Source organism: Telopea speciosissima, chromosome 4 (genome assembly GCF_018873765.1).
Source record: "Telopea speciosissima isolate NSW1024214 ecotype Mountain lineage chromosome 4, Tspe_v1, whole genome shotgun sequence".
NCBI classification, from domain to species: domain Eukaryota; kingdom Viridiplantae; phylum Streptophyta; class Magnoliopsida; order Proteales; family Proteaceae; genus Telopea; species Telopea speciosissima.
In genome coordinates, this window is record NC_057919.1 from 36,245,466 (window position 1) to 36,273,018 (window position 27,553).

A 27,553-nucleotide genomic window follows, 5' to 3' on the forward strand; every position below is an offset into this window, starting at 1 on the left:
GTATAATGATCCATATTGAGCTATAATGAATTAAACATAATCAACCTACAAGTATAAACAATGATCTAAAAGAGGGAATTAAACTATATATATAACCTAATGTGACTCCCAAACATTCCAAATCCTTCCTGAGGGCAACTATGTCCTTCACACTTTGACACCTATTATCCTATTCTGTCTAATCCAAATTATGCAAATCCAACCACGAATGTATCGAATTCCTGTTTGGGCATACCTGTGCCCTCCCCAACCCAAAATATCAGATTTCACCTGTTCCGACCCAAAACACCTGATATTTACCACATAAGATCAATATATACATCCATTAATTCTAAAGGTTCCCAGATTGTTCAAACCAGCTAATCAAAAGAAAGAAAAGAGAAATGTAAGAGAACTAAAGGCAAAGCAAATGAGATAATAGTTTCACAAACTGTTGATCAAAGGGCAAGAGACTAAAAGAATCGATAAAACAACTTCAGAGAACTGCTAGAGAAGAACTGGGCTAGTCATCTGCACCGTCGCCACCACCGCGACCAAGGAAGGCATTGATGTCATGTACTCCTCGCTCTATGGCCTCAAGACGCCAAGCTTGGGGATTGAGTTGCTTCTTGACTCCATCGAAGCCATCCGTTACCCTCAGGATTAGTTGCCTGATGACCATCAATATGTCACTTCCTTCCCTTGGTACACTTGGAGACCCTGCTACAGATGGTCCAGAACCCCTGAACTCGGGATCATCATCACTGTCATCTTCATCATCATCCCTGACCCCTCTACCCTCTCCGTACTGAGCTTGCTCCCCTGCACTGTCATAATCATGGTACAAGTTCAACTTTTGCAGTGCATCGAACCTAATAGGCCCCTCAATGCTTGATTCCTTGGGCTCACAGTCCAGATCAATCTCAAAGCATAAGAAAATCCAAGTGAGCAGCCGACCATAGGGCAGAGTATGGTTACGGGTAGGATTCATTACAGCGCGGGCCATGTGCTTCATGATCACGTAGGGAGGGTAAATATGCTGACCAGTGTATAGAGAGTGAGCTAGGACTGCAAACATCAAAGGAGGATGTGTGCTGTGTGCCTTGGAGGGAGCCAGACTGGTCTTGGCGATAAAGATGAGAACCCGTTGAGAGGGAGGAAATTTAGAGAGGTCTTCATTCTCCTCATATTTGTTACTTGTCAGAACCTTGAATAACTTCTTACTCTCCTCTAGGTGTAGGCATTTGTCTGGGTGACTGCCTGGAGGATAGTAAACCCCTTTTCCCTCTGATGAGACATCAAGGATAAATCCCAACTCCTCTGCAGTAAAGCTAATGGCAACTCCCTTCACAAGGGAAGTCAGCCTGAGGTCTTTGTCATCCCCCTCGATCAACAACAGATTAGAGTAAAACTCTTTGACCAAGGTAGGGTAATAAAGCTCGGGCAGAATCAACATGTTGCTCTAATCCAACGTTTCGAACCTAGCACCTACCTTATATGCCAATAGCTCCTCCTCTGTCACATCCCTCTCCATAAGAATCCTTCTATTAAAGAGGTGCTCCCAGAAAATTCCCTCAGTCCTTTCAGAAGTAAATCGATGTACATGGTAGGTGGTAGGGATGGTAGGCACAATGGCAAGGTCCCTTTTCCTCTTGGGAGCCATGACTAGTTACCTACATACAAGGCACCACCAAGGAAAATAGCAAAGGTAAGCCAAATTGGAAAAATGGCATATGATTGGTAGTTAGAATTAGAGAAGTGAAATGCTTAAGTGATAAGGGAATGGTTTGCAAGGAAGACTATACATGATGATGAAAGTCAAAAAGAAATAACTATGCATGTATTATATGATATGGATACCATTGGAGGTGTGTTAGGGATAAAGGGAAAGAGACAAGATAGATTCACACATGAAGTTCGTATGAAGTCCCTAGTGTGTGGATGTGAAGAAGTAAGGTTGATGCAAACAATGTGTGCTTTTGATGATTTTTTATATCCCAACCGACGCCAAACAAGCAAGTGATTAAATGAAGTGCCCCAACAAGAGACAAGAACTAATTTACTTGAGGAAAAAGGGGGATAAATACCCAAGATTTATTAACAACATTATGAGTAAGAGTATGTACTTGAAGATAAGACAATGGAATAATATCTATGAAATTTAGATGCATACAATGGATTAAGCATGGACTTGGTGGATTTTCCCAAAGCATGAAGGGATTGAAGAGTTTATCCAATCAAGCCTAGGACTAATCCAAGTCAATTAACTAAACATAGTAAACAATCTCTAAAATGCTTGTGAAAACTTTGAAAATTAGCAAGGGATACAATAAGCAAGTAGGGAGCCACCCCTCTGGTGTCATTGATCGCTGGGGCTTGATTCAAATCCAAAAGCCTTAGCCTAAATCGATTTTGGCATGAACTTGGTGTACATGACCATGAAAGTGCAAACAAAATCAAGACATGATCACACTTGGAATGATTCACCACAAGTCCAAGAAGAAGGGAAAGAGAAGATGAAAAGACACAAGGAAAATCTTACAATGGGAAGAAAAAGGAGAATGGAAAGGAGAAAAGAGAAGAGGAATCTTGCCTTGATCAATTGAGTATTGAACTTTGAGGCTTAAAATTACAAGAAATCCACCCAAGGAGATCTGATAGAGCCTTTCTTCCCCTTGCGGTTATGTTTCTTCTTGGAGCCAAAAGTGAGTTTTAAACTCACGGTTCTGTTTTTGTTAATTTCTGCAAATGGACGAACGAATGGATTCACTTATCGTGACTTCGCTCGCCAATCCGCCCCGCACAGATTTAAAAAATTTATTATTTAAAACTGACTGGATCAACCAATGGATCCACATCCATGAGTCCATCCGTAGGTCCATTCGATTCAAATTCCCTCGGCTGTTTGACATTCTGAGAACGGACAAACGAATAGATTCACGTTCCGCATCCACTTGATAGTTCGCTCTCCCTATCTTGCGAAGGAACCACAAACGGAACCAAAGTACTAATACCGCTCGTGAGTCCGCCCGAATTCTTTTAGTATTTTGAGCCCAGTGTTGGGTCAAGAAATCGCTCAGTGGTCCTTCGAGTGCCGTAACCTGCAAAAGACCCTGGGGTGACAAAGGAGGATCGGTGTGGTTTGGGCCTAGGACTCTCTGATGCCTAAGTTAGATCTCTCTAAGCAAATAGATGAATAGTAGTATTCAATATGAGTTAAGATGTCCCCTATGGGGTTGTGTATCTTGCCTTTTATAGCAGTGTATGGCAGGGTGGAGAGTCCCAGTTGATGTAGAGTGTTTGCCGTGGGTGATAGAGTCCTTGAGTAGCAGGGCTCCTCCTTGATAGGTTGTCTTCCCGTGAGACGTGGTGTCACGGTAGACCTGGTAGTTGTCTTCCTGTAAGAAGTAGTGTCCTTGATAGACTTGGCATCCTTGGTGGATAGACCTCATCTACGTGGTAGATGAGGTTCCTAGTAAATGAGTCCGTTCAGACTACGTGACTCGATAGGTGGTGGCCTAGAGTCCTTGGTGATGTGATCTGTGTCTTGTTGATGGCGGTGATGACTGCCGTGTTGGAGGGAGACTGTGCCCCGAGGATGACGTGTTCGGGGAAGCCATGCCCGGGGATGACGTGTTCGGAGAAGGGATTCGTGCCCAAGGGGGTTGGAGCCCAAGGAGGTCCACGCCCCCAAGGGGGTTGGTGCCCAAGGGTGGCCTCGCCCATGGGTGTTGGTGGATGGTGCTTCTCTGACTCTGTCTTGGCCCACTTTTCTGGGTCATGCCACATGGCGATCTCTGATTGGTTGGGGGGATTTTGGGTTTATCATTTGCCCCCCACTCTCTTGGAACGGAGTGCTCAAGAGAGTATCCTCCATCTCCTTATATCAACTATGGGGCTCCCTGCGAATAATTTCTTCTCTGAAGGTGTGCCTGTGAATAACTTGGTGAGGGAGAGGTTATAGGTTCTAACCCCTCCTTCCCCATCTTTTTGTCTCTTTTTTCTTTTTACCCTTTTTGCTTTTATTTCTCTTCTTCTCTCTCTTGCTTTTCCACTTTTTGCTTTTTGCTTCTTCTACTTTTGCTTGGCTTTAAGTTTTGTCACTATTCATTATGCCCCCCCTGTTCTTGTTCTTGGGTCACATGGGGAGTAGTGTCTTCCACTTGCTTGCTTGACTCTTCTAGCCTTGCCTCTAGACTTGGTTTGCTTCATGGCATGCATGTCTTGGTGTCTTTGGCTTTAGCCCATTTGTGCTACTTGTGGCTTGCACTTGCGTGCTATAGTTCACTTTATGGCATCTATCCTTGCTCGATCGGTTTGTGCCTATTGTTCACAGCACGTCTTGTGAGGGGTCCACGGTCATGATCCGATCGGCGCCCGAGGGTGTGCTTGTTGACCCACACCCAGTGCATTCGGTTCCCGCCCAGTGGGTGGTCCGCGCCTGGCCTGCTGTTAATTTACGCCTAGTGCATTCGGTCCACTCCCATAGGCGGTCCGCGCCTGGTCCCTTTGGCCTGCGCTTGGTCCCTTCGGTCTGCGCCTACTAGCGATCCGCGCTTGTAGGCGGTCTGCGCCCATAGGTGTCCGCACCCATTTTCTTGGTCGATCCACGCCCTTAGGCGGTCCGTGCCCTTCTACTTGGTCGATTGGCGCCTGTAGGCGGTCCACAGCCCATCTGTTCGGTCGATGTGCTCCTGTAGGCGATTCATGCCCAGGATCGCACCTGTAGGCGGTCTGTGCCCCTGATCTGATTGCTGTCCACGCCTACTCGGCTTCAGTCGACGTCCTTGGTGAGTACTGTTCTTCCTTTCTTGCCTTTTCATGTAGCACCTACATTCTTTTTTTTTTTTTGATTGATTGACCCTGCATTGATGGTAGCAAGTGGGTCTTCTTCTTCCTGGTTGCTTGGTTTTGGGAGATCATCTCTTTGAGTAAGTGATCAGTTCCCTTCGTTGTCTTTTCATGTCTTCGTCTGATGATTCTGATCCAACCTCAGTCGGGGTTGGATCTATTGAGGAGTCTTCTTCGGGGTCATCTTCCCCTGCAGATACTTCCCCTCTGCCCTCCCCTGTTGCTAGCGATGGGGAGGAGGAGGTTTCTGGAGACTCCGCCCCTAGTAGGGTCATAGGGCCTCTAGAGCTTCTATCTCTGTTTGTGACCCTAGCGTCTTGACTTCCTCAGACTTGGCGGTTAACGTTCTGGAAAAGACCCCTGATTATGACTTCTTGGGGTTCCTGGAGGTCACTACATTGTTACCTACGACTACTGCTAGGGCTCGTGTCTCTCTTGACGATGGTGCTGTGGTGACAGAGGAGGGTGTAGTCTTGCCAGAGGAGAGTGTTGCTCGCCCCGCTGAGGCCGATATGATGTCCCCTGCTGGGTCAGATGTCGCCCCTCCATCAGATGCTCCATGAGTTTATAGATGTTCCTTTTGGATGTTGAGTTCATGGATGAGAACTTTTTGGATGAGAACTTTTGGATAACAACTTTCTGGTGATGTTGATATGACATGCATTTGATCCTTATTGCTTTGATGGTTCTCGCATCTGGGCAACCCCATGTAGTTGGCGGTCCATAGGGATGTCTTGGTTGGGTGGTCCATGGACCTTGGTTGCATAACGCCTCGGGTGTGGCATGGTGCCTTAGGCATGAGGCCTCGGTGGTGGCGGACTGCCTTAGGCATAAAGCCTCAGTGGTGGCGGACTGCCTTAGGCTTAAAGCCTCGATGGTGGCGGATTGCCTTAGGCATAAAACCTCAGTGGTGGCGGACTGCCTTAGGCTTAAAGCCTCGATGGTGGCGGACTGCCTTAGGCATAAAGCCTCAGTGGTGGTGGACTGCTTTAGGCTTAAAGCCTCGATGGTGGCGGACTGCCTTAGACATAAAGCCTCAGTGGTGGCAGACTGCCTTAGGCTTAAAGCCTCGATGGTGGCGGAGTGCCTTAGGCATAAAGCCTCAGTGGTGGCGGACTGCCTTAGGCTTAAAGCCTCGATGGTGGCGGACTGCCTTGATGTCGTGGCGGTGATTCAATTAAGTAGTAGAAGAAGACACGTATTTTCACTACTGCTTCTACTTGACTGCTATTGTTGTTGTCGCTTCTATTGTCAATGCTTCTACTGGTATTGCTTTTATTGGTAATACCTTTTCAGGTGTTTTGAGTTCCAAGTGCGGTCTACCTTCTTGCCCCCCAGGAGTTTTTAGGCGGTAGGTCCTTGGACATATCTGCTTGGAAACTATATAGGGTCCTTCCCAGTTTGCCGATAACTTCCCTTCTTTTCTTGGTTGTGATGCACTTGCCCTTCTTAGGACTAGGTCTCCCTGATGGAACAACCTTTCACATACCCTTGCATTGTAGTATTTGGCTGTTCGTTGCTGATAGGCCATGTTCCTGAGCAATGCGTTCTCGTGCTCCTCATCTAGGAAGTCTAGGTTTTCCCACAGTCCATCTATGTATGTTCTTTCATTGAAGTGTAGTACTCTATGGGATATGGCGAGGACCTCTACTGGTGCTAGTGCTTCTGTGCCATACACCAGGCGGAATGGGCTTTCTCCTGTGGGCGTCCTTACTATGGTACAGTATGCCCATAGTACGCTTGACAATTCTTCTACCCATTTTCCTTTGGCTCCTTCTAGTCTTTTCTTTATTCCATCTAGTAAGGTACGATTTGTCACCTCCACCTGACCATTGGCCTGCGGGTATGCTACCGAGACGGACCGATAGTCAATGTTGTAACTCTGACAGAAAGTTCTGAATTTGGGGTTGTTGAACTGCTTCCCATTGTCAGAGACTATGACCTTTGGTACCCCAAACGTGTAGATGATGTCGTCACGGATGAATTTCTCCATCTCGTTCTCTATGATCTTGGCTAGTGGCTTGGCTTCTACCCATTTGGTGAAGTAGTCTATGGTGACCACCAAGTACTTGCGGTTACCTGATGCTACTGTGAAGTCTCCTAGGATGTCCACCCCCCACATGGCAAAGGAAATGGGGTTGATTATTGATGTCAGCTTGGTGGCGGGTAGATGGGGTACTGGGGCAAACAATTGACATTACTCGCATGCTTTGACATATTGGATGGCTTCCTCTTGCATTCTTAGCCAGTGGAGTCCTTGATGGAGGATCTTGTAGGCTAGTGCTCTTCCTCCCATGTGCCTTTCGCAGATGCCTTCATGTACTTCTACCAAGGCATATTGTGCTCCTTTGGGTCCTAGGCACTAAAGCAGTGGTGCTGTGGCCCCCCTCTTATATAGTACTCCGTCCAGGATGGTGTACTTTACAGCTCTCATCCTTATCTTTCTTGCCTCAACCTTATCTTCTGGTAAGACATCGTTCTATAGGTAGTTAAGTATAGGGTCCATCCAGCTAGGCCCTTCCTTGATCTCATTGACCAGCTTCTCTTGGTATATTGGCTCATGTAATATTTCCACGTACACTGCACTGGCTAGGTTCTTGAGTTCGTAGTTGACTAGCCTAGGCAGTGCATCTACGATGGCATTCTTGATCCTGGGTACTCGAACCATCTCGAACTTCACAAACTGCCCGATCAATTCCCGAGCACGTGCTAGGTATGATGCCATGCGCTCATCTTTCGCCTCATTTTCGCCGTTCACTTGGTTCAATACAAGCTGGGAGTCACTCCAGATGGATAAGTGTGTGACTTGAATGGCTTTTGCCACCCGGAGTCCAGCCAGTAGTGCCTTGTACTCTGCTTCATTGTTAGATGCTGGGAAGGTGAACCGGAGAGCATACTGTATCCGAAATCCTTCAGGGCTGGTAAGCATGAAACTAGCTCCACATCCCGTGGCATTGCTTGAACCGTCCACGAACATCTCCCACAACCCTCGATACTGCTCTTCCGATTCTTGTACTTCTGTCTCTAGTAGAGTGCACTCAACGACGAAGTCCACCAGAGCTTGGCCTTTGATGGCTGTCCTGGGTTGAAATTTGATGTCATGCTCACTCAACTCGACCGCCCAAGCAATCAATCGTCCGGAGACGTCTGGCTTGTGCAACACCTTCTTTAGTGGGAGATTGGTGAGGACCGTGATGGTATGGGCCTGAAAATATGGTCTGAGCTTCCTTGCCGCAATCACCAGTGCATATGCGACCTTCTCTATTCTTGTGTACCTAGTCTCTGCATCAATTAAAACATGGCTTACATAGTAGATGGGTCTTTGCATTTTACCCTCTTCTTTTAGCAGTACCGCGCTCACCGCGATGGGAGTCGCTGCCAGGTAGACTTTCAATTCTTCATTGGGCTCTAGACGCCCAAGCAATGGTGGGTTCTCTAGGTATAGCTTCAACTCTTCAAACGCCCTCTGACACTCCTTAGTCCATGCAAAGTCTTTTGGACTTTGGAGGTTCTTCAGCATCTTGAAGAATGGTAGACTCTTGTCTCTGGACTGTGACACGAACCTTGATAGGGCGGTGATCCTTCCATTCAACCTCTGTACTTCCCTGACTATCTGCGGGGGTGCCATCTCCTAGATGGTCTTAATCTTGGAGGGGTTGGCTTCTATTCCCCATACTGAGACCATGAACCCTAGGAATTTTTTGGATGTCACTCCGAAAGCACACTTTGCTGGGTTGAGTTTCATCTGGTTCCTTCTCAGTACGGTGAACACCTCTTCCAGGTGTTGATGAGCTTGGACACTTTTCACGAACATGTCATCCACGTATACCTCCATGTTGCGTCTGATCTGGTGCTCGAACATCTTGTTGACCATTCTTTGGTAGGTGGCCCCTGCATTCTTCAGTCCGAATGGCATGACATGGTAGCAGTAGTTCTCCTTGTTTGTTCGGAAGGCGGTGTTGGGCTCGTCATCCTCATGTATGAGGATCTGGTTGTAGCCGGAGTAGGCATCCATAAAACTCAGCATCTCATGTCCTGCAGTTGCATCGATTAACAGGTCGATCCTGAGGAGTGAGTACTCATCCTTGGGACATGCCTTATTCAAGTTGGTGTAGTCGACGCACATCCTCCATTTCCCGTTAAGCTTGGGTACCATGACCACGTTTGCGAGCAAGGTAGGGAAATTTTCTTCTCTGATGAACCTTGCTCGGCTCAACTTCTTGACCTCTTCTTTGATGGCTGCCTGTCGGTCGAGGGTGAAATTCCTTCTCTTCTGCTGGACGGGCTTCCTGGTTGGGTCTAGATGTAGTCTGTGCTCTGCTATGGATTTGGGTATGCCGGGCATGTCTGTGGTCGACCATGCGAAGAAGTCCATGTTTTCCTGCAGGAGGTGTCCCAATTCTTCTTTCTGCTTGTTGCTCAATAGTGAGCCAACCTGTACGACCTTGGAAGGGTCATCCTTGCTGAGTGGCCATGGAACTAGGTCCTCGACTGGTCTTACTCTCTTCTCTGTCAATTCAACTCTCTGGTCACTGACCAGATTGTCTATGCACAGTGCCATCCCTCGTGTGTTGCCATTGTTCTTCTTTACGTAGGTGGCATAGCATTCTCTGGCTTTCTTCTAATCGCCTCGTACTTCACCCACTCCATTGTTAGTGGGGAACTTTAGCTTCAGGTGGATTGGAGATATGACGCCCCTAAGGGCTGTCAGGGATGGTCGTCCTAGGAGGCCATTGAATGACACCACGGACCTGGCGACCATGAAGTTTACCATGATGGTCACCTATCGAGGGTGTTCCCGAAAGGTGACGGATAGCTCTATAGTGCCTCTAATGGGGGCTGTGGCGCCCGAGAATCCATGGAGGTAGGTAGCCTCTGGCTTGAGCTGGTCGTCTTCGAACCCAAATTGGCGGTAGGCTTCCAGTGAGAGTACATCCACGGATGCCCCTGTGTCTATCAGTACCCTATGTACTGGGCGGTTGGCTATCTCCACTTGCACTACTAGGGCGTCCTCATGCGGAAAGCTTGCGCCTTCCAATTCTGCATCCGAGAAGGAGATCACCATCTCGGTCTTTGCTATTTTGCTTGGCTTCTCTGCTACTCCCACGAACCTAGCATAAGCTTTGGCTTTCCTTGTTGACTCTTGCCCCAGTCCTCCAAGTATGGTGAGGATGGGGGCTCCCTTGGTGCCACTTGGTTCTGCTGCATCTCTTCTCTCGTCAGTGTGGTCTCTTTCTCTATCTCAATCCGCTCTCCTTTCTTCTCTCTTGGGTTCTTCTCTCTCCCGATCTCGACCTCGATCTCGATCTCATTGGCCTGAATGACCATTGCACCTTCCCATCACGTACTTGTCTAGGCTTCTGGCTTTCACAAGGTTCTCTATTTCTCTCTTCAGTTGGTAGCATTCCTTCGTGTCATGCCCGTAGTCCTTGTGGAAGAGACAATACCTGTTAGTGTTGCACTTCTCAGGTCCTGCTAGCATAGGTCGTGGCCATTTGAGTAGGTCACGGTCTTGTACCTGCATGAGGATCTGTGACCTAGTGTTGTTAATGGGTGTGAACTCGAGGTTGCTTGCCCTCTCACTTCTTTCTAATCGATGGTCACCCCTTCTGGGTGGTCGATCACCTTTCTCTTGTCACCGCTCAGTCCTCGATCTTTTATTATCTTTGTGGTCATCTGGTGCTGACCTCTTGTTGTCTTGGGTTTTGCCTTCAATTACCTTCGTTCGTGACTGTACTATTCAGCCATGTTGGCAAACTGGTTACATCGCTGCAGGAGCTCTTTCATGGTCTTGGTCTTATGACGTGCCAAGTTCTTGATTAGTTCCATGTCTCTGATGCCCCCCACTAGGGCGGCTTGCTGGGTCTGGTCATCTAGGTCGCGGACCTCCAGGGATTCTTTAGTGAACCTGCTAACATACTCCCTAAGAGACTCCCCATGGTTTTGGATCACGTTCAGCAAGTTGATCATGGTCTTCTTCTGCTTGACGCTGCTCTGAAAGTGGGTCACAAACTGTTCGCATAGCTCTGCAAACGATCCAATCGACCATGGTCGCAGTCGGGAGAACCATGAATTTGCTGTGCCCTTAAGGGATGCAGGGAATGCTCGACAGGATACCACGTCCGATCCACCGTATAGAGTCATCATGCCATTAAAGTAGTTGATATGGTCATTAGGGTCAGTGGTACCACTGTAGAGTTCAAAGGCAGGTAACCTGAACCTGGATGGCTATGAGGCTGACATGATCTCTTCTGAGAAGGGGTGTTGTCCAGGGATTGAGTGTGTCTCACCCTTAGTTTGCTTCTTCAACCCTTCCAGTTTCTCGTCCAACTCTTGGAGTCTCTTGTCTAACTCTTCACCCCATGCTTGTTCCCCATGCCTTGCTAGTCGTTCACTGCGAGCTCATTCGCGTCCTCTCTTGGAAGTCCCTTCCCGTCTCAACTGTTGGTGAGATGGTGAAGGGTCACGTCGAGATGAATCTTATCTTGATCGCAAGCGGCTTCCTTCACGGTAAGTCTGGCTTCGCTCTGGTACATGACTTCCTTCTAGTCGACCATCAAACACCGACCTCCAAATGGACCCGTTAGGGTTAGGTACCCCGGATCGGTGTGATGGTGTTCTTCCTCGGTCTGACCGTGCTAGGAGGTCCAACGTTCTCCTTGGATGTTGGGAGGGATTCCTTTGCTGCCTAGTGTGCCCTTCGGATCTATCACCCCTGGGAGGTGATCTCCCAGGGCTTTGCTCTCACCTCTGCTCTTGCCTACGACGATGGGTGACCGCTTTCTGCCTTAGATATTCACGGAAGAGTCGTTGGTCATCGAGGATCTGACGCTGCAGGTCGTTGATTTGACCTATAGTCGCTGGTGCATTGGGATCAAGTACTGGTTCCATGTCGCCTTCAACGGCTACTTCAGGGTTAAGGTTGACTCCCCCAACCTATTGGCTCTCTAGGACCTCCCTCTCGTGAGAGACATGGTCTATGGCTTTGCGACGTGAGCTCTCTGGAGGAGGTGATCCGTTCCCCTCCCTCGAGGCATTGTTGGCAGAGTGAGCAGTCTTCCTGCATGCCATGGTTGATCAAATATGGAAACAAGCTAGTAAAGGTAATAGCTAGCGTCGTTCCCACAGACGGCGCCAATTTGTTGTGTCAAGAAATCACTTAACGGTCCTTTGAGTGTCGTAACCTGCAAAAGACCCTGGGGTGATAAAGGAGGACTGGTGTGGTTTTGGCCTAGGATTCTCCGATGCCAAAGTTAGATCTCTCTGAGCAAATAGATGAATAGTAGTATTCAATATGAGTTAAGATGTCCCCTATGGGGTTGTGTACCTTACCTTTTATAGCAGTGTATGGCGGGGTGGAGAGTCCAAGTTGATGTAGAGTGTTTACCGTGGGTGATAGAGTCCTTGAGTAGCAGGGCTCCTCCTTGATAGGTTGTCTTCCCGTGAGACGTGGTGTCATGGTAGACCTGGTAGTTGTTTTCCTATAAGAAGTAGTGTCCTTGATAGACTTGGCATCCTTGGTGGATAGACCTCATCTACGTGGTAGATGAGGTACCTAGTAAATGAGTCCGTTCAGACTACGTGACTTGATAGGCGGTGGCCTAAAGTCCTTGGTGATGCGATCCGTGTCTTATTGATGGTGGTGATGATTGCCGTGTTGGAGGGAGACTGTGCCCTGGGGATGACATGTCCGGGGAAGCCATGCCTGGGGATGACGTGTTCGGAGAAGGGAACCGTGCCCAAGGGGGTTGGCACCCAGGGAGGTCCACTCCCCCAAGGGGGTTGGCGCCCAAGGGTGGCAGCGCTAATGGGTGTTGGTGGATGGTGCTTCTCTGACTCTGTCTTGGCCCACTTTTCTAGGTCATGCCACTTGGCGATCTGTGATTGGTTGGAGACCTTCTGACCACACCCATATGTGTTGATTATATGCCTATACCCTAGATTTGGACACCCCAGTTGCGTGACCCATTTGTGGGGCCCACCTAAGTCTAGTTAATACTTTGAACTGAAAGGGGAAAGGACTTGTACCTAACTACGCCAACCAATAAGAGATGGCAGGCATTGATGACCATCGTGACTCCCCTCTTACCTAAAAGGGAGGAGAGTTACTCTTGGGGATGGAGATCCTCAGACCCTGTGATTTGAAGGACCCAAACCTTATGGATAGGAAGCTTAAACCTATAGGTAGGTATTAAGAAAGGAGAGTAATAGACTGGCTTGGACTAGTTTATTTGCATGAGCCATAAAAGGCCGCGTGTGTTGGAGGTCATTTATAACACTATTAAGCTAGTGACGACTCTATTTGAACTTTACTTGGTTCATCCAAACCTTGTTTACACCTATAGAGGGAGTCCTACACCGTGAGTTGACCCTCCAAAATGACTTTGCAAACCGTACTCGAGGACTTTTGTTCTTGTGGATTGACCTAGACGACAGCTATATCCATAGGAATATGAATGTAATTCTTGAAATCTTGCCTATGTCTTAGTGTGAAATATATGTATATATATATATATATATATATACGCCCCTCAGGACCTTAGACTTGTGTGACTAGAGTAATTCTCTGGTACTACGAGTATAATTTTACCTTAGCCTTACTGTGATTACTTAGTTGAGCCGGACCCTTAGTCTTGTTGATCACAGGATAATAATTAATGAATTTAACCATGTCTGGGTAGGTTAATTGTTAAAACTTATTAAAATGAATTGGCTTCGACCAAAACAATTAGAGGTTGTTTGGCTCTCGAAAGGGGACCATAACGGACTTTTCCCTATGGAATAATTGTGTGGTAGGTTTAAAGGTTTTGAAGGCCGAAACTGAAGGATGTAACAAGACCTTCTCCAACAACAGATATGAATGGAGTAATGGGTCGCCAAATGCGTTCCCTCCGTACTGGGAGTGAACAATAGGAGATTCCATCAATATTCCAAATCATTCTAAAGTTGGGTAAGGTAATGAGATAACCAGAAGTGAAAGCATTCAGAATGTGAACCCTATGTTGGGGATTGGGCAGGTTAAGCCCTATAACCCAAGAGTGACCAGAGTAGTAAATGTTAGAATAGTGCTTTACACATTAAACTAAGCCACCTGGAACAGAAAGTTCCCTAGGTTTTCCAGATCAAGTGATACCCCTCTGGCCTACTGGTATATTACGACCACCGGCTCTAAATTTATTATAGTCAGGGTTATTATGAACCACACCCCTGTGGTGATGTGACCCTATAAGGAGAAAAAAATGGTAAAAGCTGACTTGCGATGTCATGTAGGTACTGCCTCACCTTGACCCGACCTTTGACCCAAACCAAGTATTGGGTAATGAGAGATCTTGTTGTTCAACAAACCCTCACCCTTAAGACCGGGTTGCCTCAAATTTCGGGGACAAAATTTTTAATAAGGTTGGGGACAGTTCAGCCCTTTACCAAAGGCAATGCCACTGTGGCACTAGCCAACACCTGTGACCTCAGACTTAAAATATTATTATAACTATCCCCTTGAAGGCCTGAAAGTGTGGGTTAAAGCCACGCAACTTTCCTTGAAGTTTGGGCCTTAACAGCAGCACCGGAGTCACGAACAGACTCACTCGAACTAAATCCACTCGAGGATCCGTCCGTGCTGTTACTTGCCCTTTTGGTAATTTTTCCTGTGGAACTCACATACCCATGTCTCGGACACTATAATTTGACCTCTGGGCCATGTGGACCCCTACCCTTACCATTAGTTAGGTGAGTGGGCCATGAAAGTGGGCCCACAAGGCCAAACTTAAAGAAATAATGGGTTTTATATACCCTAACCTAAATCAAACAAACCTTAGAGGACAATTAAGTCCTATGGACTTAGGATGCACCCCAAACATTACCTAATGGGCCCAATGGTCATAACTAAAACCAAACATGCCCTAAGACTCAAATTAAACCCATTTAAAACCTAAGCGATTAAAACGTATTCTAAGGACCCCTAACCAAACACAACCTATAAAGCCCCTTCTACCCCTTAAAGATAAGAAATTCCTCCCATTCACTTATCTCTCCCCCTCCAAGACAAACCGTGGAGGAAGAGGAAGGAAAGGGAAGAAGTAGAAGTGGGAGAGGAATGAGAGGGGAAGGGAAGAAGATGGGAGCTATGCCAAAATGGCTGGCTGCCCCACATCTCCTCCTCTTGCTGATTGGACATAGGGAGAAGAAGAAGGTGAAGGAGAAGAGATGGAAAGGAAGGGAGAAGGTCAAGGGGGCTCACCTAGCCTTGTCCTTGCTGCCTCCATTGAAGGTAAGACCCCAAACCCTTGACACTTCTCTTTCTTATTTCCTTTATGTAGATTCCCTTGAGCTTGAGCTAACCTAGGGTTCCATTTGGGACTCAAGGTGATGCTTGGCCCTAATTGGGAGCTCTAAAGGTGTTGACCTAGCTTTAGCAACAGTTCCCATGAGCTGCTTGGCAGCCATTGTTGCTCACCTATGGTTTTGGACTTTGAAACCCCACCCTTGGACCAAATTGAGACCAATCCTTGTGTGATCTTGGATCCATGTGTTAAACCTAGGTTCTAGTGACCCTAGGAAAGCTTAGACACCCCTCCCATGTCTTTGAGAGCCAAGGGAGCTCCAAGCTTCAAGCTGGAGCAAAAGCCCTTTGAAATCTCGAATTGGATTGCCGACGGACGCACGATCGAATCCACCAATCGTGGTACCGCCCGTCAGCCCGCCTAGTGTAAACCCTGTGAAATGACCTAAACGAATGAACGAATGGACTTAAGTTTGTTGCAGCCGCCCGAGGCCAGTTGCTCTCGGGCATGTCTCAGGGATCGAACGGATGCAGGGGCGGACCCAAGAAGCACATCCATCGATTGATCCGCTCCTTTTCTGGTGTGCCTCAGGTGTCGAACGGATGCACGATCGGATCCAAGTAAGATGTTCTGCTCATGGGTCCGCTTGCTCTATTTTTACCTTTTGGCCTGAACGGAGTCAGGGATGGACTCATCTCTGCTAAAACCATCCGTGAGTCCGCTCGTGTTGTTTTGGTTAAAATTTGATTTTAACCTTAGGGGCCTAGCATGGGACCCTTCTATGCATGCTTTAATGATTTCTTTTGTATGTCTAAGCTGGTGCACCAGTGAGATTCATGTAAACCAAGCCGGATGGCACCCGATGCTCGGGGAGATTCATGTCAATCACGCCGGGTGACATCCGAGTTCGGTGAGTAGGTTCTGGGTGACTTTGTTGGGTTTGTATATATATATAGGGTTTGTATATATATATATAAAAATATAAAATTTTAAGCATGCTATGATATAATTATAAGCATTGTGCGCATTGCATTATTATCCAGATGTGAACTATTATGAATGTGATAGTATGTTCACCATTGTATCGAGCTATAATGCAGGGTGTGCCGGTGCCGGAACCCCAGTTTATTAAATTATGAAAATTGCTATATGTCATCCTAAACTGTATGTGATGTGTCGTGCTGGTACCCGGGTAGTAGATGGAATGGGACGTTGATGCACCCAGAATACCTCTCGGGACGATAGGACTTGCATATAGTATATCTATCGTTAGGATGCTTGCTCCCTTATGCTACGACCCTTGCCAACAGGAGTTTATGTGTTGGATAGTCTGAGCACCTGATGGCTGTGGAGGCGGGAGAGGCCAGGTCAGGGGTAGTGATGGCTATCGAGGTCTGTCACTGGGTGATCATGATGGCTTCTACTGGCGTAGATCCCCTCGTGATAATTGAGGTTTCGCTAGAGCGATAGGATAAGTGATTCTCAGTGTCTCCCGAGTTATCACAGTAGCTGATACTTGACAGATAGAATTTGTGTGCAAGGTGAAAAATGAATCTAACATTAGGATGCATCATTCTGCTTGATAATGGTTGTGTGGTGTATGTGCATTCCCCTTTGCTATCTCACTAGCTAGTGTAGCTAACCCCGTTGTACAACCCCTTTTTAGTCTATATGCAGATAACCTCTTGACAAGCACCATTGGATGCGTATCAAGTGGAGCCGGTGACTGTGACTTGGATGTAGATGTATACCCAAGAGTGTGGTGCCCATGGGGTAATTAATTATTATTTAATTTCTATATTTATTCCACAATCATGTATAAACTGTATGTTTAATTATTAGGAGAGATTGAATGGTTACGAACATTATTATTGTACTATGTGTTATCATTAGAGAACCGATGCTCTATAATTTTACATAATTTAATTTAATTTCGGTTCCGCTAACTCTGTAATGGGAACGGTTTATTCCAATTGATACGTTCCTTTCTGTCATCATAATGAGATGACAGGGTGGACTATGGCTCGGGACACTGTATCTGTGATCCTGGTAGGTGTTGGGATGATGAGTGATTATCCCAGTCATACCCCTATGTGGCAAAATATCTTACATTGAGATGAGGGCGTGACAGGATACCTCCTGTTCTAAAAAAAAAAAAAGAATTCCCTACTTGTTATACGAGATAGAGATATACAAGAATAAAAACACTGTTGGAGATAGTAAGTCCCTAGTCTAAGATGGTAACTAGATAAGGATTCCTATTCTAAGATGGGATCTACATATATGGTTGATACACCTCAAGATGATATTCGGGGCACCGAATCTTCAGCTTGTCCTATAAAAATTGAAAGTGTGTAGAAGACCCTTGGTCACGATGTCAACTACTTGATCGAAAATGGAGATGAACTGAATTGATAATTCACGCTTGGAAACCTTGTCCTGCACAAAGTGAAAATTAATCTAAACATGCTTTGGTGCGAGCATGAAACATCGGATTGGCATACAGATAAGTAGCACCAATGGTGTCACAGCACAGGATCGGTGGTTAAGACAAAGGAATACCAAGTTCATGAAACAAAGACTGAAGCCAACGTTATTTCTGTGAAAAGCATCCTAGACCCAACTAGGGATACTTCTCCCTTAGAAACCTTATGATGTAGGCTCAATTTAGCAAGGCCACATCAGCAACCGAAATTTGGTTTAGAAGTGTGAAACAACCAGCCATCTTTTTAGTGCATGCCACCTCATAAAAAAATCTTCCAGTGTGAACACAACCAGCCGCCTCTTTAGTGCATGCGACAACAACAACAAACTCAGCCTTATCCCAACTTAATGGGGTCGGCTACATGGATCCAAACAAAACAAAGGAAAATTGAGTTCTAGCGAAATAAAAAAGATGGAAAAAGAGGAATGTGGAAAGAGAAGAGAAATGGAAAATGAAAACTGACAAATGAAAGATGCAATATGAAAGATGAAAGACATTAAAAGGAAAGAAGCCCAACCCAGCATAACAGGAGAATCTCAGCTAAATGGGTCTGCTACATGGATCCTTGCCCTCCAATAGGCTCTATTCGAGGTCATACTTGGTATATCTTTAGTGCATGCCACCTCATCAATAAATCTTCTAATGTGAACACAACCAGCCGTTAGGAGATTTTGCTAGCCACTTTCCTACTTTTAAGGAAGCTATTAAGGAAGAGCATGCATGGAAGGTTTTTCTTTACTTTGGAATGAAGCATACTTACACGATTTTGAGAGTTTCCCACATCTGAATGATATGAGGAGAGAATTCCCCTTAACCGAATTCTTCAACAATCCCCTTTCCCTTTTATTTTTTCTATTTTATTTTAAGTTATTTTATGTGCCAAGGATCTCAATATCGATTAGGGTTACCTGACTAGATTTTTATAATTTTTCTTGTCAACTTCTGTTTAATCTCAAGTGTAGGATCTTTAGCGGTAGAGGTTGAGATTTAGGTTTGTTATTTATATGTAACTTCTTTTGGCACTAAGCTTAGTGAAGAATGAAGTTGAATTTAGAATTTAACCATTGAATTGTTTATTGGAACCTTAAAGTTTTCTACCATTTAACCCTGGAAAGTTACATTGCATCCTTTAAGAGTTGCAATTTTCTTGTGTCCTTGAAGAGTCGCGTTAAATTCCTTGAAATCCGAGAGAGTTTCACTACAACCTCCAAGAGTTGTAGCTTTTTGTCCTTTGCGTTTTTTTTGTTCTTGTGTTCGTGTTATGTAGTTATACACCTGGTAAAGTGTGTTATTGACTCTCCCAATCCATAGCTTCCAACGAGGCTGCATCATTAGGTATCAGAGCTTTGGAGGAGAGAGATAGGCTGTGATGGTGCCCAGGCGGAGATGTGATCGTACAACTCCCGTGGAAGATGTCATTACATGAGATGAATTTCAGACGACAATGAATAATGTTGTAGATGAGCAAATCATTATTCAGGTGATTTGAGTAAACCCCCAAGTTTTTATAAGTACTAGGATGAGTACAGCGATGAACACAGTGGTTTCAAAAGCACAACAAGATTTCTACCTTTATCACGATGAAGTAGCTACACTCAACTCATATTACCCAGAAGTGCACAGTCAAGTGATCTAATGCATTAACACTATTAGTGTGTATGTTGACCCATTTTTGGAGGTGATGAATATTCCTTCCATTTGAATGTCAATTTCTTCAAGTCGTCAACAATAGAAATAGACCAAATTTGGTTGCATGTTCAAAGAAAGTTTTGTTCAATAAATTTTATGTGAGAAAATGGAATCACATTTGTGTTCCAGAGATCTGGGAGTATCTTTGCATGATCAACAACACCAAGGGTGATTTCATTTTGTTCCCGTTTGATCCTAGTGGACAACAAGCACCATTGGTCGAACAACAGTTCGAGGACAAACTCTTTCTCAACCTAGAGGGAATGATGTAGGCCTAGTTCGGCAAGGCTACATCAACAACCAAAATTTAATTTAGAAGTATGAACACAATCAGTCGCCTCTTCATGCATGCCACCTCATCAATAAATCTGCCAGTGTGAACACAACTAGCTGTTAGGAGATTTTGCTAGTCACTTTCCTATTTTTAAGGAAGCTATTAAGGAAGAGCACATAAAGAAGGTTTTGCAATTTTTTGGAAGCTAATATCAAGTACTACCAATTTGGAGAGTTAGAGATTGAGATAATCTTCTCAATCTTATTTATTAGGAAAGAAGTTTACTTTGGCATGAAGCACACTTACACGGATTTGAGAGTTCCCCACTTTGGAACGATTTGAGGAGAGAATTCCCTTGACCTCTAACAATCCCCTTTCCCCTTTATTTTCTCTATTTTATTTAAGTTATCTTATGTGCCAAGGATCCCAATATCAATTAGGGTTACTTGGCTTGATTTTTGCAATTTTTCTTGTCAGCTTCTGTATAATCTCAACCATAGGATCTTTAGGGGTAGAGGTTGAGATTTAGGTTTTTTATTTATATTTAACTTCTTTGGGCATTAAGCTTAGTGAAGAATGCAATTGAATTTAGTTTATTCAACCGTTGAGTTGTTTATCAGAACCTTGAAGTGTTCTACTTTGTAACCTTGAAAAGTTACATTGCATCATTGAAGAGTCAAATTGAACCTATTGAAACCACTAAGTGTTTCAGTACAACCTCAAAGAGTTGTAGCTTTCTCCCCATTGGTGTATTTTTTTTGGTTCCCGTATTGGGTTACACACCTGCTAGAGTGTGTTATTGACTCTCCCCACAAGTATATATAAACTAGTAAGAGTTTAGACCATTTTCCATGTGAGAATAAAGAACTACAAGACTGTATCTGATCAGGCCAAAATTGCATTATTATCTAGCTATCCACATGTGGCTCAAAATAATGGACCAAACCGCCGTATAAAAGTATTTTCCTACATATTATATGACCCAACACATACTATACTTGATAAGGCAAAAGAAAAAACAAAAACCATATATATCTGGCATGGATCCTATATATTGTACGTGGGGGCATTGAAGTGGTAGCATTCATGCATGGTGTTCTTTCCTTCTCACAATGCCAACTACGTACCCACCTATACGTACCCACCTATATTAAATGAACAGAGCCAAGAAACCCTTTGATCTAGACTCTTTACCTTGTTATGTTCTGGTATTCACAATTTTCAATATTACTTCTAAATTCTTCTGGAATGGTATAAGGCCCTTGGAAGGCCAGAGAGAGAGAGAGAGAGACGGAGATATTCTCCCTATTTACTCTTGACCAGGTGGGTTTGTCATTTCACAGGTGGGTCTCATTTGGAACCCACCTGTGAAATGACCAGCCCACCCCTATTTTTGCTGTCGTTGAGAGGGACTGGACCTTCCAGCTCCCCCACGGTTGGAGGAAATCCATTTCTCTCTCTCTCTCTCCGTCTTGCACACGTAAATGCATAAATCAGTTTTGGCCACTGACGGTTTACTGTTGGCATTAAATGATTGCATCTAATATGCCGTGGAAACATGACAGCCAGTTAATATATTTAAGTTTCTTTTCGTTAATTCATATATTGGAAAAAGTTCTCCGGACAGCCAAGGTTTCCTAAAAATTCTTGGGGGAGAACCCTTGCATTTTATATATGTAGTTGATGCTGAGCTGCCTGACCTACAAAACAAATTCTCTTTACCTCTCGTGTGCACACACCCACCCAGAAAGAGAGAGAGAGAGAGAGAGATGGAAAATAGGCTATTGAAAGCAGAAGGTTCTCTAAGGTTCTTTGCTATTGTGTTCTTAGTACTAACAGCTGTTCTGGTTAGATTAGACACAGAAACGAAGCTGATCTTTATATCCGAGAGGAAAGCAACTTATAAGGACATAAAGGCACTAGTGTGAGTTCTCTCTCTCTCTCTCTCTCTCTCTCTCTCTCTCTCTCTCTCTCTCTCTGTTTTAGATCCGGATTCCTAGCTTGTTTGATCCATGATGGGTTCCAACTTCCAACTTCTAATGGTGCTAATTATTTTTGTATTGTTTTGTAGGATATTGGTTACAGTGGATTTTGCAGTTGCTGGCTTCCATCTCCTTCAATTAAGCAAATGCTTAATCCTTGCTTCGGTTGGAGGAAAAACTGTTGGCTCTTCCACCAATCTGACTTGGCTTTCTTTCTTGTTAGATCAGGTATCTCTCTCTCTCTCTCTCACTCAGTGTTTGGTATGCATTCTTGGAATGTATTTCAAGTCAGTTTTGCACTCTCGGATGATAAAAATAGTTATTTTATTGTCCGAGAATGCAAAATCAACATGGTTGCTCTTTGTTTTTTTTTTTTTTTCTCTCTCACAAATTCCGTTCTACCCTAGAGTAAAATGTGATAAAAATAGTTATTTTATTGTCCCAGAATGCAAAATCAACATAGTTGCTCTTTGTTTATTTTTTTTTCTATCTCTCTCATAAATTCCGTTCTACCTTAGACTAAAAGAGTAAAATGTACAACCTCAACGTGGATGACTTTTAGAAGCATTTCAAGAAACTATATCGTACTTTTTACAATATCAGATGTACTAGATATTAAGTCCCTGGAAAACTTGCGATACCGTAAGATGTATAGTTACCATAGGAATTCATTTTATTGCCTCTCATAAAATAAAAAATTTGATCCATGTTGATGACCACTGGTGCAGATGCTACGCAACTATGCAATGGTCTCTTGCCCTAATTTTTTTACCACCTCTAAACCAAACCCTACATTCTAATGCCATTAAATCATAACCGTTAAGTCGGGACATTATAAGTGCCACTAATTCATAATCCTCATCATACTTCTGCTAAAAAATATCAAAAAGATATACGAAGGTTTGGTTTCGGATGACTTGATAACTAGGTTTTTCCTGCAAACTAAGGTTGTGTTTGGTAAGCATTCTTGGAATGCATTATAAGTTGATTTCATATTCTCGAGCAATAAAAACAACTATTTTTATCATCCAAGAATGAGAATTGACCTAGAATGCATTCTAGTTTGATTTCGTATTCTCAAGCGATAAAAACAACTATTTTTATTATCCGAGAGTGCGAAATCGATTTAGAATGCATTCCAAAAATACATATCAAACGCTGCTTAAATCTTGTCTTTGCTAGTAGTACTAAGTGCATATTAGACTGTTAGAACAAGAATATTAATCCAATTAATAAAGCCATCAAGTATTCACTGAAAATTAATCTTTGGCTTGGAACTATCAAATTACCTTAATCAAACATCACAAAGACAAAAACAATAATAATAATAAAGAAATAAGTAAATAAATAAATAAATAAAAGAGAAATAGTCATTACTAATCAAATCATCTAATTATGGCGTTTTATGGTAGTATTTGCTTTTCAATAATCTGGTAAAGGGTTGCTTTCGTCTCTCGTCTAGTCATGCCTCATGATCCATTTAAATGAAAATGACCTTATGTTTGCTCCCTCCAACTTATTGCCCAACCTTAAATACATTGCCCCCATCTTGAGAATTGACTTTCGATATCTCTTAATCAAAAGAAGTTATTTATTATTTATTGCACCAACTAATTTTTCAACTAACTCTAGAATCCAGACCATAGTTATAATGTCGATGGCAAAAAAACTGTTTGGTACCACATGTTTAAAATGGTGTAGAATTCCAACAAGGCGGTCAAAATTACCAGCAAAAAACAAAATTGTACGAGTCTTATTAAACATTTAGATTTGAAAAATACTGTACCAAAAAACGACAAATATACATATAGATTGTGGGTCAGCTCATATTTTATTAATTAAACATTAATATTAATATATGCGATGAATGATTTTATATTATTAAATTAAATTTAAAATTAACTTTTCTTTTTTTTAAATTGCCACTTTTTTCATTAAAAAATGGCAAACGCGCACTTACTTTTGAGATTGATTTGGAAAAAGAAAAGAATTGCGCTATGAAGGTAAATATTTTCCTAGGCCAAGTTTTTTTTATGAGAAATTATTCAATGTACTTTGCATATACTCCTGGCAGCTGGAATTCACCACAAAAAAACGGAGCTGAGATCAAGGTTCAAAATCCAGGTATCGAACTCGGTATCGGTCATGGTCAAAACTTTTTTGGATCGGTACAAATTGGTCAGGATGAGTCAAAAAAACCCCCAAAATCATTATTTTTTATGGATCGGGTCATGTATCGGTCAGAGTTGGTGGGTGTTGTGATCTCAGAATCAAATCGGCCAATATTATCTGGATCGGATAGATCAATATTGGTTGGTATCAATTAGTATCGATCAAGATAATATAATAAAAAAAAAAAAGCTTCAAAACTTTGAAAAAATCCAAAAAAAAAAACTCTAGTAACCGAGTTGTCGATCGAAGGAACGATCCAGTTAGACCTTGCCATATCGGTCTTATCTCGGGATCGGCCTCGACCGATACCAATCCGATCCGACCGATATCGGTTGATCCGATTCGAGATTATGAACCATGGTTGAGATCCTCTGCACGTACATTCACCTGCATATGTATACTTTGGGTGCCAACTCCCATCCATTTTCTACCATTTAAAGGGTGAAGATGAGGTATTTATGGAAACAAAAGGGACAGCATTGGCACATGAAGTGTACATTAAGGTGAACATACGTGTAGAGAATCTGAACTCCAAAACAAAAGCCCAGGTACTTCCATAAAACAAAATGGAGACTTCAATTCAAGATATTAGGTAACTCAAATTAGCTGTGGTATACTTGTGTTCTTTTCACCGTAATCATCTGCACTAACTTTGAATGGGAGGCTGAATCAGATTCTCGCACGAGAACCATTCTCGCAAGAAAGATGCCACACATATGGAATCCAGTCACTCCCTTGAATTCCATCTTTGCTGCATTGACATACGATAACCATTCTTGTACGAGAACCTGAACCATTCTCATTGAATGGTTGTTATAACTTACAATAGAGATTTGAATTAAAACAAGGCCATCAAATTAAAAAACCCTCGAGATGGAACCTTACTAGTAGGAAAAAGATATTATGAAGTGTGAACCCTATGGATTTGGGGTATAGACTTACAAGTACTTCTACATACACTTTTTTTGTAATGATATTTTTGGATGGCCTTGTGTGAGGTTTCTGGTAACCTTTTTTTTTGCCTTTTTTGTGACACATTTAGTAATCGGGCAGTCCTGCTATGGGATCTTAGCTCGTCAGGTGTTTGATCGGACAACTGATTCCAGGCCCAACCTAGCCTACCCAGTTACAATCCGACCTAACCCGATCCTTTACCTTGTAAACTTCCCCTCCCCTTCTCTCTTCCGGTCTCCCATGTATGGCTGTGTCAGATCTTGTCTCCTATCAGATTCAGTGTTTCAATTTCAGAATTTATGGATTAATCACAACATACAAATCTTACTAGGACTGTTTGATTTTGATGGATTGGTGATGTTTATTTCAATTCTGTCCACAGGATTATTCAATTGAAAATTTTTTCTTTCATAATCTATCTTCAATTTTAGATTCTGTTGGGCACTCGATAGAGTCTACTTTGAGTAGGATTTCTTTTATGGGTTTCAATGTTGAATTCGATTCCTTGTTATTACTGGTCTGATTTTTATGATATATATATATATATATATATATATATATATATATTTTATGATAAATTTGTATGAAATTGATATCACAACAACAGTTTTTTTTTGGGAATTATAATTATGTTGCACCATTTAAAGCCCGTTTAGATTTAAACAGGCCCATAGTCCGGTTCTACTGTAAGGCCTGATTATATTATTCGATTATAACCCGAATCCGACCAAGTCCATCCAGGCCCGACTCAATTATATAAATAAGCGATCGCGGTATAGGTTTTAAGCACCGTGAGACCCGGCTAAATCCGACCGAGCCTGACCAATTGACACCCCTGACACTCATCCATGATAAATTAGGGTTATGACTAAGCCTTTAAGTGGGTCACTCTTAGGCGTTTGAACAGTTGATAGAGACTCAATCAGATTGATGATAAGGACCATTCAAGCAATGGACCGTCGGCATCAAGTAGACGTAAGGCCTAGTATGTCGTATTATGTGTCTTTAGGTTGAAGCTCCTCCTATCTTCGTACCCTAGATCAAATAGCCACTAATATATCAAGACCCATGGTTTAAGGTATTGAAATCAGATCGTAATCGGTCTTGGCTGATACCGATTCGGATTGCCTGAATAAGTCTAGTCGGACAGAATTATTTTTATTTGTTTTAATAAAAATCGGTTTTTATTACTTTTTGCACTCTTGGATTGGGCCAGTGGATTAGTATCGGATCAATCAATATTTAGGATTAGCCTTGACCAATACTGATCCAATCCAGGCAAATCAACCGATCCGATCCGATCTAATCCCGAGATAACGACCCATGATGAAGACACACTAGGTATGTACTAGGTGGGCTAAAGTGCGTTTGAATCTTATGGGACCATTAGAAAATGATCCATTAATGGCAATGATTTGCGTTGAACCTTCAATCGCAAATGATTGTTTAGAACCCAATCACCCTATTCTGTTTTGGGCATATGATCATTATCTGATCGTGTAGCATCTGCACCAATACGGAGTCAATGAGAATACATGCAAGGACATCAACATAGATGTGATTTATTTCATGGGAAGCGAGACAATAGTTTTGTATGCCCCTATACTTACTATTAGTTGCAATGTAGATTAATGGGAAATGAAGATTTTCAAACATAAAGAAAAAACTTCTCTAATCATTACCCCCATGTGATTATAAAAACTACTTAAATTTCTTATCATATTTAGTAATGATATATTTTACATATAATTTTTAGGTAAAGAGAACGCTACCTTGTTGTGTGCGGCACGCGGCTCCTATGCCTAGATTAAGGGCCATGCTAAATGACCATCGCACCCTCAAGGATTTCCACCTTTCCATGGGGGTGCAACAATAATTCACGTGGCTCTATGTCTAGGCATAGGAGCTACGCGCTACGCACAATCAGGTACTGTTCTTTTCCTATAATTTTTATTTTTTATTTTTTAAACTAAAATGATTTGGATGCAAAATAAAATGAAATCTAATAATCAAATATAAAATAATTTAGAGTTAATGATACACTCACACTGAGTAATGATTATAAAAATTTCATTTAAAGATTTGAAAATTTCCAATTCTTTTCCCTTTAATTCACTTTGCAAGCAAACAAAGTTGTTGGCACAAGAGTTATGCGGACTAACACTTTTTATTTTACCTTTACTTTTTAAAATTAATTAGAATAAAATAAAGTAAAAGTTATATTGTGACAAACACATGTATCGGGATCCTCTACTGCCGCCTGCCCATGCAGCCAGCATGCAGTCTCACTCAAGCACGGCGTGGACCCCACATGGACCTCACCCAGGTAGGGTGCTCAGGCAGTGGGTAGAACGGTCATTTCACTCTGCCTGTGTGAAGTTGCACGGGCAGAGGCAGCAGAGGATCCAAATTCACAACACGTTCAGAACCCACAATGGAAAAGTGTATCAATACAACAAAAATTATTACTAATTTAACTTATAATCCAAATTAGCTTTGCAACATTGAAAAAAACTTAGTCAATTACTTCAATTTTGCAACTGTAGAGTCAAACTTAAGTTAATTACTTCAATTTTGCAAATGTTGCCAACAGATGGTGACATATGTTAGCTTTGGAATACTCTCAGCCTCAACTCAGGCTGCTGTTCTGGCCATCACCGGAGAGAGTCACTTGGAGTGGACAAAGCTGTGCGACAAATACACAAGATTCTGCTACCAGATCGGCGGTGCCCTCTTCTGTGGAGTTGCATCCTTGCTCGTTATGGTTCTGATAACTTCAATCTCAGCTTTCAATCTGTTCAGGCTCTACTCACATAATCATTTCCTAATCCTTAAAGGCCGATGATGGTTTAATTGTCATTAATAATTCCTTCTCTGTTACTGAAAA

General features: G+C 43.2%; 1 protein-coding gene across 1 annotated transcript; it reads left to right on the top strand.

Annotated features, from left to right (window-relative positions):
- The first annotated feature begins 3,250 nt into the window (after window positions 1-3,250).
- On the top strand, window positions 3,251-27,553 carry LOC122659644 (CASP-like protein 2C1). Its single transcript, XM_043854740.1, has 4 exons — window positions 3,251-3,288; window positions 21,326-21,482; window positions 21,630-21,768; window positions 27,260-27,553. The coding sequence occupies exons 2-4, from the start codon at window positions 21,328-21,330 to the stop codon at window positions 27,509-27,511; spliced, it is 546 nt and encodes a 181-aa protein (XP_043710675.1). The 5' UTR covers window positions 3,251-3,288; window positions 21,326-21,327; the 3' UTR covers window positions 27,512-27,553.

Bases quoted from the DNA above. Each gene is read 5' to 3' on its own strand.
- LOC122659644 (XM_043854740.1), top strand. From the start codon at position 21,328: ATGGAAAATAGGCTATTGAAAGCAGAAGGTTCTCTAAGGTTCTTTGCT. The intron at 21,483-21,629 runs GTGAGTTCTCTC...ATTGTTTTGTAG, and splicing joins AAGGACATAAAGGCACTAGT to GATATTGGTTACAGTGGATT. The intron at 21,769-27,259 runs GTATCTCTCTCT...TGTTGCCAACAG, and splicing joins TTTCTTTCTTGTTAGATCAG to ATGGTGACATATGTTAGCTT.